This window comes from Lichenostomus cassidix, chromosome 18 (genome assembly GCF_008360975.1).
Source record: "Lichenostomus cassidix isolate B80296 chromosome 18, HeHo_3.0, whole genome shotgun sequence".
Lineage (NCBI taxonomy): Eukaryota > Metazoa > Chordata > Aves > Passeriformes > Meliphagidae > Lichenostomus > Lichenostomus cassidix.
In genome coordinates, this window is record NC_139498.1 from 5,842,535 (window position 1) to 5,854,757 (window position 12,223).

Here is a 12,223-nt window from a genome sequence, read left to right on the forward strand (position 1 = left end):
GACACCGGGGACACCAGGCTACAGGGACCTGTCCTGCAGGACAGTCCTGCCCTTCTCCTCGGCCAGTGTCCCCGCTCCAACACCGCTCAGCCAGCGCACGGTTCTCGTGGTTTATTATCCATTGTCACCGCTTACAGCCCTCGCCTCCCGGCCACAGGCTCCGTCCCCCGCCGGTGTCCCCCTCGGTGGGCGGCGGGCAGCGCCCAGCACCCTCTGCAGCTGCCAGAGCAGGTCGGGCAGCAGCGAGTCCAGCACGGCCAGGCCAGCCCAGGTGCACCGCAGGCCACTGGGGAAAGGCGACAGTGAGCCCCGGTGCCCCGGGGACAGCCCCGGCCCTGCGCACCGCTCCCCGGGCTCACCCGCTGTCCAGGACGAGCCAGCCCTGCTGCTGCAGTGCCCGAGCCTCCCCCGGCGCCCCGAACACGTCCTGCAGGCTGAGCTGAGGGGAGAAACGCTCCCAGCGCTGTGCCCAGGGAGGGAGAAGGATGTTAGTGATGGGGCATCAGCATCCCAGTGCCCAAAGGGGCTGCAGGAGAGCTGGAGAGGGGCTTTGGACAAGGGAATGGAGTGACAGGACTAGGGAGGAATGGATGACAAAGGGCAGATTTGGATTAGATACTGGGAAGAAATTCTCCTCCGTGAGGGTCGTGAGGCCCTGCCACACGTTGCCCAGAAAAGCTGTGGATGTCCCACCCCTGGGAGTGTTCAAAGCCCGGTTGGATGGGGCTTGGAGCAACCTGATCTAGCAGAAAGTGTCCCTGCCCATGGCAGGGGGTGAACGAGATGGGCTTTAAGGTCCCACCCAGTCCAAACCATTCTACGATTAGCATCAGATCGATGGGGATGTCCCCACGGGTGCTCCTCACCTCGTGTGTGACACCTTCATCCGTGCGCAGTCCCAGGCTGAGCAGCTCCTCCAGCCTGTGGGGACACGGAGAGCTGTGGAGCAGCACGGACAGGGGGGGGCATGGGGCAGACCCCAGTACTCACTGCTCCAGCGGGCTCAGCACTGCCCGACTCCTGGTGCCGTGTCCCTGGCTCTGCACCTCCCGCATCCAGGCGACAGGCTCCAGGGTCTGGACACGAGCTTCCCGGCTGTGGCCACCCTCGCCCCGCGGCACAAAGCGCCCGTGTGCCCCTGCAGCAGCCAGGGAGGGGACAATGGAGTTCAGGGGGCACAAGGCCACACAAGCCCACTCCTCAGCCCTGCATCGCCGCCTTACCTGGCCCCACACCAATGTACTGGTCAGCCCGCCAGTATGAGAGGTTGTGTGTGCTGATTGCACCCTGGGGAAGAGCATGGCATGGAGTGAGAGGGGGCTGAGCCTGCTGGGGGGCAGCATGACATGAGGGGGCACAGCATCAGGGCCATCCCACCTTCCGTGCAAAATTGGAGACCTCGTAGTGCCGGAAGCCGGCGGCAACCAGCACAGTGCGGGCAGTGTGGTACATGTCAGCCAGCAGGTCCTGCGGGGGTGCGGGCAGGGCTCCCCCCCGGACCTGTGCCGCCAGCGCCGTGCCCCGCTCCAGCGTCAGCTGGTACAGGGAGATGTGGTCGTCACAGAGCCCCAGCGCCGCCTCCAGCCGCTGCGCCCAGGCATCCTGGCTCTGTCCCGGCAGCCCGAACAGGAGGTCGATGGAGGTTCGGCCGGGGAAGAGCCCCCGAGCCCCTTCCACAGCCTTCCGTGCCTCCTCCGCCGTGTGCTCCCGGCCCAGCAGCCGCAGCTCAGCGTCATCCAGCGACTGTGGAGGGAGCACGGTGACAATGGGGTCACGGGGGGCTGCGCAGGCTGCGGTGGGGACGAGCCCCGCTCACCTGGACGCCAATGGAGAGGCGGTTGACCCCGGCCGCCCTGAAGCCAGCCAGGCGCGATGTGCTGGTGGAGCTGGGGTTGGCCTCCAGAGTGACCTCAGCGCCAGCAGGGAGATGGGCAGCGCCCGCCACAGCCTCCAGCACCGCCCCGACAGTGTGGGGGCTGGCCAGGCTGGGGGTGCCCCCGCCGAAAAACACGGAGGTGACGCTGTAAGCAGAGGGTGGGAAGTTGCAGGGGGGCACTGGAGGGCACAGCACTGCCCCCGAGCTCCCCGTGGGCACTCACCTGTGCACCTGGCTGAGGCGGAGCAGTGTCTGTGCCTCCCGCACCAGGCAGGCGCGCACTGCCGCCTCGTCCACCGCGGGCACCACGTACGTGTTGAAGTTGCAGTAGGAGCAGCGCTTGCGGCAGTAGGGCCACTGTGGGTACGGGGTGTGTGGGGGACGGCCATGCCCTCACCCCCTGCCACCCCATGTTGAGGGAGAACAGCCCCAGGCTGGTGCACGGAGCCCAGTGTCCCCCAACCGCCCCACAAGGCACACAACCCACGGGTGCGGCCCTTGATGTGCACGGCTCGGGGAGCCCCTCAGCTCAGGGGAGCCCCGTGTGCCGGTGACACTGCCAGGCTGGCCTGTCCCCCACGTGTGCCAGCCCCGGGGGTCCCACATGCCCCCACGTGTGTACGAGCCCCGAGCAGCCACATTCACCTCCCGCCTGTGCTAGCCCCGGGGTCCCCGTGCACCCCCGTGTGTCAAGCCGAGGTCCCCGTGTCCCCCCAGGTGTGCAGACCCGGGGGTCCCCGTGCACCCCGCACATACACAAGCCCCGGTGTCCCCCCGTGTCCCCGCTCACGTGCACGTAGAGCGCGGCTGTGGCGGGGGCGGTCGGTTCCGGGGCCGGCTTCGGGGGCGGTTCCGCGGCAGGACCCGCTCCCGGGGCCGCTGCCTGTCCCGAGCCGCCCCCGCGGGGCCGCGCCGCAGCGACAGCCGCCAGGGTCCGCCGCCAGCCCCGAGCCGCCGCCATGGGGCCCGCGGAGCGCAGCACCGCCCGCACCGGGCGGACACCGAGCGGGGCCGCCCCGGCGTGAGCGGAACAGGGGCGGGGCGCGGGGAACGGGGGAGGGACCGGGGACAAAACCCTCCGCTCCCAACGGGGCTGGGCGGGGGATTCTCGCTGTGAGTGACGGGGATGCCGGGGTCAATGTCCTTTCCAAGAGCCGATGTCTTTCCCCGGTGCCGGGGTCAGTGTTCTCTCCCGGTGCCGGGGATGCCGGGGCTGGTGTTCTCCCCCGGTGCCGGGGTCAGTGTCCTCTCCCGGTGTCCTCCGCGGACACACGGTGCCAAGGAAGTTTAGGCACTCCGCGACCGGCCCCCGCATCCTTCCCCCGCTGCTCCCCGAAGCCAGGAAGGGTTTTCCAGCCTTTCGGCAGAGGGAGGTGGTCTGTCGCCACACAGGGCCGTGCAAAAACCCCGACGTTATTAGCTGTCTCTATTAATAGCCACGGGGAACTCCGAAATGCCCATGACAAAAGCTGTGACTGCAGGTTCCCGTTTCCAGGCCAGAAACACGTAGTTCAGAGTACTCCACCCCTGATGTCACCTTCCCAGTCTGGGGAGTTTCCGAGCGGGCAGCAAGGACTATAATAGTGGGACTCAGGCACGGGCAGGGCAGAAGCCATGGATGGATTCTGGAGCACTGCAGACGCTGAGACTGCACAGCCAGGCCCGGCCAGCTTTTCATTTACGGTGAGTGTTTACAGCCGGGGCTGCATCATCCCAGGGGTTTGGAAGGGGCATGGGGCAACTCGGGAGGTGTCCTGGCTGGTGAGGGCTGGCTATGCCCCAGGGAAGGCATGGGATGGTAGGGAAAGCTGCTTTAGGACCAGGCTCTGCCAGGGCTCAGACCCACTAAGCAGGGTTGGAATGACAGGGGCTGTCACTTCTGTGCTGGTTGTGACCAGGACTCGCTGGGTTTCTCAGCAGTGTGACTGTCCTCACAGTCAGAGCTGACATCCCCTTCATTTCTTACCCCCTGCCCCCCAGCTACAGTGAGTGCGTGGGGCACCTGTGGCCAGAGCAGGGGTTGTGCCAAGGGTGGAGGTACTGAACAGGGATGGGAGGAGAAGCTCCTCTCAGTGCAGGCCTGTCCTGCACCTGGGTTAGTACTGAAGGAAGCAAAAGAAGGTAAACTCCTTCCCTAGGTATCAGTCATGGAGGTCCACTGTGTCCCCAAGGCCACTGTCATGCGGGTAACAGTTCTTCCCTCAGGAAGGCTACAGGGGTCCTAAAACTCAGGCAGGGAGGAGACCTGAGTGAAATGTGGAAGGATCAATGCTGCCACCAGCCCCAAGAGCAGTTTGGGAACAGGGGAGGAACTTACTGGAAAGGCACTGTATAGAAAAACTCTGACACAAACCATCCATGTTTTTTCCTTCAGAGAGCAGATGGGAACAGGGAGCTTGCCCCTGCCATCTGCTTCCATGGGTAGAACCCACCGTCCAGCTGCGAGATGAAGCACTGAGACCTCGCTGATCTTCCCCTCTCTCCCCATCACACCATTTCCCTCCACTCACCAGAGGAAGCTGCAGCATGGAAGGGGCTCAGCCTTAGCCCTGCTCGGGAAGGAAGCAGGAGAGAGACAGCGGGAGGTCGGCGAGAGTTGGCAGCAACATTATCTGCTTTCCAGCTGGGGTGGGACACTTCTGCTGGCAAAGAGGAGCTCTGCTCTCCCCCTGCTCACAGGAGTGGTTCATGGTTGGGAGGTACCAAATAACTCCCGTAAAATGCTGTCCCAGGTCTGCTGTGCTTCACACTGCCGATGGGACAGGAATTTTGGTATTTCTGCAACAACCTTATTGTCTGTCTTGTCCAAAGCAACAAAATAAACAAAGCCAAGTCTACCTCGGAGAAGTTTTTTTTTTTGGGGAAACAGCTGGGGGAAGTGTGGGAACAGAGTGAGCTTTTCCAGCCAGTTTAGGGAGTCCCTTCCAATGCAAAGTCTCATTCTCTGAACCCCCTGCCCTTAATTTCAAGTTCAGTCACTGTTATATGACCCAGGAATCTCACAACATCCATGGAGAAAAGGCATCACCTACCCTGGGAAGCCAGGCCAGGGTGTTTGGACTTCAAAATATCAGTAAAATACCCACCAGCATCTGTTCAACTCCTCTGAAATGGCTGCAGCCAAACTGCTCAGACACACAAGATTTTTAAACCTTCATAAGGTCTTTTGGTAACCTGACAGAATTCCAGAAATAAGCATCCCTTCCTCACACCACAATATTTCTGTTGGCAAAGACACAAACCCAGCCGGGAAAAAAAGGCGCTCTGTTTTATTGACTAAAAGTGCCATCAGCCCTGATGTCAGGGAGGGAAAAAGTCTTCACTGCTTAGCCCAAGGCACAGGTGAAAGGAAGACTCAGAGCTGACTGAAATGGGGCTGATTTATCCCAGATTTTGCTCTGCCTTCCCAATCTCAGAGCTGAAGGTGCTTCTCCATCTGCTCCCTCAACTTGTATTTCTGAATCTGGAATGAAGTGCAGAGAGGAGGGAGAGAGATTCAGGCAGGATCTGGGACAGGACACCAATGTTCCTGCCCTGCCCCAGCCCCTCTTACCTTGCCTGAGACAGTGAGTGGGTACTGGCCCACAAACACAACATAACGTGGGATCTTGAAATGAGAGATCTGTGAAGAGAAAAGCAATGGCTACACAACCCACCAGGAACAGCCTGGTAATGTCAGGGCTGGGTCCCCCAGTGCTTTAAACCCATGGGCTTTCATCCACCAGTCCTCAGCAGCCACTGGGTGTACTGGTCTGGAAGGGAACTGAGGACTGGGGACTCACCTTTCCTTTACAGAAAGATTTAATCTCTTCCTCAGTGCAGTCCTGCCCAGCCCTCAGTCGGATGCAGGCACAGATCTCTTCTCCCATCCTTGAATCCTTCACACCAACCACCTGGTTAGGACAGATGGACAGTGTGACCCATGGGGACATCCCTGTCATGTTCCCTGACCCCATATCACAGGTTGCTGGAGCATCATGGGTGCAACATGGACCTGTCATCCCTCTGCTTCCCAAAAAAATGGAGCAAGAGGTTTTCAAACAGCAGGGAGACTTTGTAGGCTGCCACGAATGCATTGGGATCTCCAGATGGAATGGCAGAGGAGGGATGAGGTCGAATTAAAGGATTATTTGAAACCCTTATAATCACAGATCTTGGTTGACCACTGCCCATGACACCAGGAGATGAGCGTCCCAAGCCTGAGCTCTCTCCAAAGTTTGCTCCTACTATTCCACAAGAATCCTTCTGTCATTCCCTGCCTTGAACCAGTATCTCAAAATCCTAGAGACACGTCGATCCTTTTGAGTCCAGAGCAGTGACATAAAGCCCTAGAAACCACATAAACAGGGCTGGTTTGCAACCCATCTGCACTGGGACTGTTCCAAGGAGAGATGCTCGCCTGGCACAGGCAGAACTCTGACTAAATAACCAGTTTATTTATGGGGAAACTTGTCTGGCAAAAAAAACTGGAGGAGAACAATCCCAGCAGACTGGGAGCAGCTGCTCAGTCCTGGAAATCTTTGCTGTCATGGGAAGAGGTGAAACAAAGTCTGACTCCTCATCTCCAGGGACTTGTTGAAAGAGCCTGAATTGAGCAATTATCAGTAAAATCTGTCCTTCCAGACTGCTTTCTGAGTAAGAATTTCAGAGGGAAATATGAAAGTGGACAGGCAGTTTAAAACTGAAGAATGACAGGCATTTTGCAGATGTGCAGCTGGAACTCAAGGAGATTGCCCCAATCCATATGCCCCATGCCAGGAGCTCTGCCTACCCCTTCCATCCCATAAGACCCTCCCTCCTCCTTCACAACCAATATTACCCAGAATACCCAGATGCTGAAAACAGGGAATGACAACCAGGTTCCAAGCAGCAATCCCAGAGGCTTTATGTACAGGATCCCCAAAGGCAGCTGCTCACCCACCCCACCTCCTCCCACTCACCTGGACTTCCTCAACCTTGGGATGGGTGTGGAGGAACTGCTCCAGTTCTGCTGGGTAGATGTTCTCTCCTCCCCGAATGATCATGTCCTTGCAACGCCCTATAATTCTGCAGTAGCCATGCTCATCCAGGCTCGCGAGGTCCCTGAAATGACAATGCCCTCCTAGTCCTGTCCCAGCTGGACACTAAACCTGGACACCTCACCCTGCTCCCACCCAGCCAGGGTATCCAGAGGGTAATGGCTGAGATGCCACCTGAACACATGGAAGAGGTCAAAGAGCTCCTGCTGCAGAAATTGGAAGCATCCACACAAGCACCAGGGTTTAGGGAGGAGGCAATTCCTGCCCCTGCCCTGTACCCCCACTATCCCTCCATCCAGCAGTGGTCAGTGACAATCCCCCTCTCCAGGGACACTCAGCACCAAGGGCTCTGTGCTAAAAGCTGTTCTGAAGTGTCACAGGCAGATCAGAGGGATAAATTAGGAGAGTTTTCCCTACTTTGGAAATCCCAGCCAAGCACTCCTAGACACACCCATGCGTCCCCATCCAGTGCCACCCCATGGGATGGTCTGGGAGGAGCAGGGCTGTTCCCACACTCACCCTGTCCTGTACCACCCCTCAGCAGAGATCACTTCACTTGTCTTGGCAGGGTCATTCCAGTAGCCCAGCATAACACAGTAGCCACGGATCAGAAGCTCCCCAGGAGCGTTCAGAGGCACAGATTGCCCTGTTTCTGGATCCTCAATTTTTGCCTGAAAGTGAAGAAGGGCTCAGTCAGAGCCCAGCACCAGATAGGGAGTATAGACTAAGGTGTGCTGCTGGCAGAGGACCTGGAGCAGGTGGGGAGGGTCACAGTCACCTCTGTGTGGGGAAAGATGTATCCCACTGTCTGGGTTTTCCGGTCAATGCTGTCATTGGGGAACCCCATGAAGGTGACAGGGCTGTTCTCTGTGGTCCCATAGGCAACCTGCAAACACAGGAGAGGAAACGTGTCTCAAGGGGAAAGGGGACCACACAGCTCCAGGCATGGGAAAGATGAAGCTGGTGACAACTGCAGAGAAGAGTGGGGAGGGAGGAGGATGTTCTCCCAAGCTGCTCAGGTCACAGGGAAGCCCTGCTGTCCTGGCTATGGATGGTGCTCTCCAGACACTCCTGCCAGGGAGTCCTGGAGAAACAGGAGCTAAAGCAGCACAGCACTGCCTGCCATGGCCTTCCTCACCTCCCTCACCCACAGCACTTGGGTTCTCACATATTTTGACTCCCAAACTACTATCCCTAGAGGACCCAAGGGTTCACCATCCTCCCTTTTAACCCTTGTTTCTCCAAGCCCCATCCTGCTGCCTCCACACCACCTCTTACAGACACTGACTTTGCCTTAATGCCCTTGCAGCCAAGGTGCTGAGTTCACCTTGTGTCTCTAACAGCTCAGGGAACACAGGGCATTACTTTGGAAAACCCTGGAGGCAGCAGTAAGCTCCTGGGGGAGACAGCATGTCCTGCAGCGTGGCTGCTTGCTGCAGATCCTTTTGTGCAGACATCAGCCCCTGTAACCCTCGTAAGGGCATCACGAGGCTGCTCAGCACTCGGCACAGCTGCCCTCACAGACCCAAAGCCTCACAGCGGGACAAAAGCTTCTCAAAACCTCCCTCACCGCTAATCCCGACGGCAGGCTCTGAGCCACCTCAGCTGAAGGTCACTCCTCCTCAGAGGAAAATTCCAACTCTTTATGCCCAGCTCACTGGCCCCACTGAGGAAGCAGAAGCTGCCCAGGAGGTGCTCTGAGCAGCTCTGAGCTGCACCAACAGCACCATTGCTGGGATTGCTGCTACATCTCCAGCTCTTGGGAGCTGTGTTTCAGCAGTGGGAGCTGCTGGCACACTGCTCTGGTGTCTTTAACCCACTCACAGTAATGTCACCCCAGTAATGTCACCGGTGGCTGCTTTGCTGGGGGAGCACAGCTGTCAAAGGGCTGATGTGGGGAGTATTTCCCCATTTCTCCTCCACTTCTCCAGACTGACATGTGAGCAGCTCTGACCCTCCAAACTGCCCTGGCACACAGATCTGGGCAGTTCCTTCAGCAAATATCTGGGCAAGCCTGCATGGCCATGGCTTCTGCATGGTGCTCACCCAACTCCAGGCACTGTGCCCCAAATGTACATGGGGCTTTGCAAAGGACTACGGTGAAGCATCTGAACAAGCATGAAAATATCCTGAATAAGCTGAACACAACACTGCTATGATGTACAACACTGTGTAACAACACTGGAGCGCTTGGCGCTTTCCACTGCTTGGAGCTGCTGGAGGATCTCATGTTGGGCACAGTCTGTCACAACGGCTGATGCTCTTGTTGACTGCACCAGGGTCAGCATGAATCCAAGCTGGAGCCTGCTATTACCCAGGAATCTGGAGGAGAACTTCTCCAGGATGCTGCAGGGACCATCTGGTGCAAACTGCTCTGCTCAGAGCCTGGCAGCCCCCAGGGAGAGACTGTGAACAGAGCTTCTGCTCCCAGACACAAGGACAGCTTCCCAGCCGGGTGCAAACCCACAGCGTCTCATGCTCAGACTGCATTTCTCTCCCACCCACTAATAGGAGTCCTGTGGCTGGATCAAATGACTGACCAGACCCAAATCCAAGACCTTAAACACTGATTAAAAATCCCAGCGCCTTTGTGTTTTTGTTTCATTCTGCTGGATGAATTGCAGTGTTGGTCCCAGGATCCCAGCCAAGCCCTGAGTCAATCCTTGCTGCCTCTCCGGGTCGCTCCAGCGGTTTAATTGGATGCAGGACAGGCAGCTCCCTGGCAGGATGATGCTGTGAGTGCCATGGCTCACCAGGCTCCTCCAGATGCCTGGCACTGAGCCCTGTACCCCAAACACCAGCTATTGCTGCCTTGGCCCGAGGCTTGTCCCCATAAACACCCTCACACCCTCAGGAATGGGCTTCCTGACCAGCCCAGAGGGCAACACAGCTCTGACCCTCCAGCCCCTGGTCTGCTTCCCACTCACTGCCTTCCCCTGCCTGCACCAGCACATCACTCTGCAGCCAGACACAGGGATGCTGCTCCAGATCTTTCCAAGATGTTATTTCCGTTTTGGGATGGTTTTCCCCAGCTGTATTCCCAGGATGGAGGCAGGGGATGGAGGAAATCCTTGTGCCAGCAGTGCTGTCCTTCCCAGCCCTTATCTGACACGTGGAGCATCCAACATCTCCAGTGTCAGCAGCAGATGAAAACAACACTTCCACAAAACACCACACACCAATTTGAACTTGGAGATAACCGTGAAGATTCCTAGCTTTCACGACCCAAAGGGACACTTAGCATCGTTCAGCCTTGTCATCTGGTGTAATTCAGTCCAGAAAACCTCACCCAATAATTTCAGCATCAGCTCCATAATTTCCACTGGAGCTGTATCTGGTGTCAAAGCAGAGCTTTTCCAGCTTGGACCCTTGGCTTTGAGAGGAGCTACAAGAATACAGAATATAATTAACTGTAAAACCTTTTTTTTTTATTGTAGGACCACAAGTGACCTCCCAACACCCAGATCAGTCCTGCCCTCAGTGATGACAAGGACAGCTCCAAAACAAACCACTGCCTAACTTGCTCCTACCAACAAGAGATTCATTCTTTGTGAATCCTAAGCCTCTGTATAAACCAGGAATAAAAAGAGCATCTTAGCAGGACTGTGTTTTTTAAAGCACATTTCCCAAACATTTCCTGCTAGTGCTGTTCAAATACTGGTCACTGTGGGACAGGCAAAACAGCCCCAAGAGGGAAGCGTCTAAAAATTAAAAATAAAGTAAAAACAATCAGACTCCAGTCTCTTTAGTAAACATTTGGGAGGCAGGCTGATCTGGTGGGGACAGTGGGGACTCTGAAGACCCTGGGTTTTTCCCAGCTGTGCCACTTATTTACTGCATAACTTGGAGCAAGCCACATCAGCTCTCTGCTCCTTGGTTTTCCCCTGCATTCAACAGCAATAAAAACACCCAGCACCCTCCAAATTCAACTGCTGCTGAAAAGCTGTGATGAAAAGGCTGGAATTTGTACCACCAGTACCCCAAGAGGGGTTATACTAGGTGGGACTGGGGTAGAAGGTCAGGGCTGCAGGAGGGCATGAGGTCCTTGGAGGACACCCAGCCCCAGGCCTGAGCACTGCTCGGGGAGGATCTTTACGTCCCTTGTCACCACCCTCTGGTTGTGCCACGCTGCAGGATGATGATGGCAGGGCTTGAACTGCCAAACTAAAGCCTACAGAAATTGAGCTTAGCTGGAGACAATATTGGCCTCGAAAAAAAGCAGCAAATTGACCGTGAAATAATAGGGATTTTCAGACTTCAAAGAGGGCGTAATGAACAACAGAAAACAGACTGGCAACCCAAGAGATGTGCTCAGGGACCTCTAAGAGGCCCTTTGAACCCCTCTCAGTGTAACATGCTGGATGGATCTAATTATCCCTAAACCCGTGCCGAGTGTGTCTGTCTCGGATATCCCCAAAGTCAACCCCAGCCCTTCCCATCACAGCCAGCCCCAAATCATTCTCAACTGAGCAACAACCTTCCCTCACTAGCTGCTCACTGCCAAGATCACCCTAAACTTTTCTGACGACATGTGTCTCCTCGCTTTGGAGATATCCCATTACCCCAAATTGAATTGGAATATTCCTGAACCTTTAGGTCAACTTTGCCGCTGCAAAAAAACAACTTCTATCACATCCAGCCTGTGTCACACTGAGATCTCATTTCCTTCCCCAGCAACAGTACCATCTTTGTGTCAAAAACGTCAGGACACAAACAAACGGGTCTTGTAGGACAAATCTCCAAGGGTGGCCACCCTCTTGGCATCTATCCCCACCAAGAGAGCTGCCAGGCAATCCCAGTTTGGATGGGGCTTAAAAAAGATCCCAAAAATATTAGGTGCCCAAAGCACCTTCTTTGTGCTGTGGCACGCAATGGCTTTGCCTCGGGAGGAGACCAAAAGGACAACCCAGTGTGCCCAGGCTGAGACTGATCTGGGAATGAACCTCCTGTTATTGCTGCTCCTCGTGGTCTGCAGTTAAAGCTGCCTCTCTTCTCTCCAGGCCAAGCAGAAGCCTTGAGGCTTGGAAGCATTTCCCCCATCCTGCCAGCAGTGCAGAAGTGTTGCCCACTGGCAACCAGCAAAGGCATGGGCAGTTCCTGACTGGTTTAGCCACAGTGTGATAAAAGGTCTTTGCTGGGCAGTTAACTCCATCCTCCCTACTGGTGGTGCCAATGGATCTGGGAAAAGTGGAATTTAAAGTAGAAAGGGAGAGGAAATGTACAAAGTGTTATGTGAAGACAGAAAACCACTGGATGCTCAGAGCTGGAGAAGGAAACTCAGTAAAAATCTAGGGGCAAAGGTAACATCCCTATGGATTTGGAGAGCTCG

The 12,223-nt window shown here is 56.4% G+C and overlaps 2 protein-coding genes and 1 long non-coding RNA gene across 4 annotated transcripts in view; 1 reads left to right on the top strand and 2 right to left on the bottom strand.

Moving 5' to 3' along the window:
- LOC146429525 (uncharacterized) overlaps nucleotides 1–4,713 on the top strand; it is a 57,131-nt gene extending 52,418 nt beyond the window's left edge. Inside the window, exons 2-3 of one of the 2 annotated variants that reach the window (XR_014855595.1) lie at nucleotides 3,372–3,559; nucleotides 4,251–4,713. This is a non-coding gene — a long non-coding RNA (uncharacterized LOC146429525). Of the gene's footprint in view, nucleotides 1–2,958; nucleotides 3,560–4,250 lie in introns of those variants that run through there. The other variant, XR_014855594.1, reaches the window with a different exon arrangement.
- Nucleotides 97–2,908, bottom strand: RSAD1 (radical S-adenosyl methionine domain containing 1). The gene is made up of 9 exons (XM_085077680.1): nucleotides 2,667–2,908; nucleotides 2,100–2,233; nucleotides 1,817–2,021; nucleotides 1,378–1,743; nucleotides 1,224–1,287; nucleotides 991–1,138; nucleotides 867–921; nucleotides 360–463; nucleotides 97–286 (listed from the first exon to the last, which is right to left on the bottom strand). Exons 1-9 carry the CDS (start codon nucleotides 2,835–2,837, stop codon nucleotides 115–117), a joined length of 1,419 nt encoding a protein of 472 aa, XP_084933806.1. The 5' UTR covers nucleotides 2,838–2,908; the 3' UTR covers nucleotides 97–114.
- A 408-nt stretch (nucleotides 4,714–5,121) lies between the features above and the next one.
- ACSF2 (acyl-CoA synthetase family member 2) overlaps nucleotides 5,122–12,223 on the bottom strand; it is a 35,862-nt gene continuing 28,760 nt past the window's right edge. The window contains exons 11-16 of the mRNA XM_085077679.1: nucleotides 7,673–7,780; nucleotides 7,414–7,565; nucleotides 6,817–6,958; nucleotides 5,659–5,769; nucleotides 5,430–5,498; nucleotides 5,122–5,339 (exon numbers count right to left, since the gene is read on the bottom strand). Of these exons, the coding sequence (XP_084933805.1) occupies nucleotides 5,289–5,339; nucleotides 5,430–5,498; nucleotides 5,659–5,769; nucleotides 6,817–6,958; nucleotides 7,414–7,565; nucleotides 7,673–7,780 (633 nt within the window). The 3' untranslated portion in view covers nucleotides 5,122–5,288. The remainder of the gene's footprint in view (nucleotides 5,340–5,429; nucleotides 5,499–5,658; nucleotides 5,770–6,816; nucleotides 6,959–7,413; nucleotides 7,566–7,672; nucleotides 7,781–12,223) is intronic.

What these genes read in the sequence shown, in the direction of transcription:
- RSAD1 (XM_085077680.1), bottom strand. Translation starts at nt 2,837, where the DNA reads ATGGCGGCGGCTCGGGGCTGGCGGCGGACCCTGGCGGCTGTCGCTGCG. An exon ending in CGCCTCAGCCAGGTGCACAG is followed by an intron (nt 2,022 to 2,099) that starts GTGAGTGCCCAC and finishes CTCTGCTTACAG; the next exon opens with CGTCACCTCCGTGTTTTTCG. An exon ending in GCCTCTCCATTGGCGTCCAG is followed by an intron (nt 1,744 to 1,816) that starts GTGAGCGGGGCT and finishes CTCCCTCCACAG; the next exon opens with TCGCTGGATGACGCTGAGCT.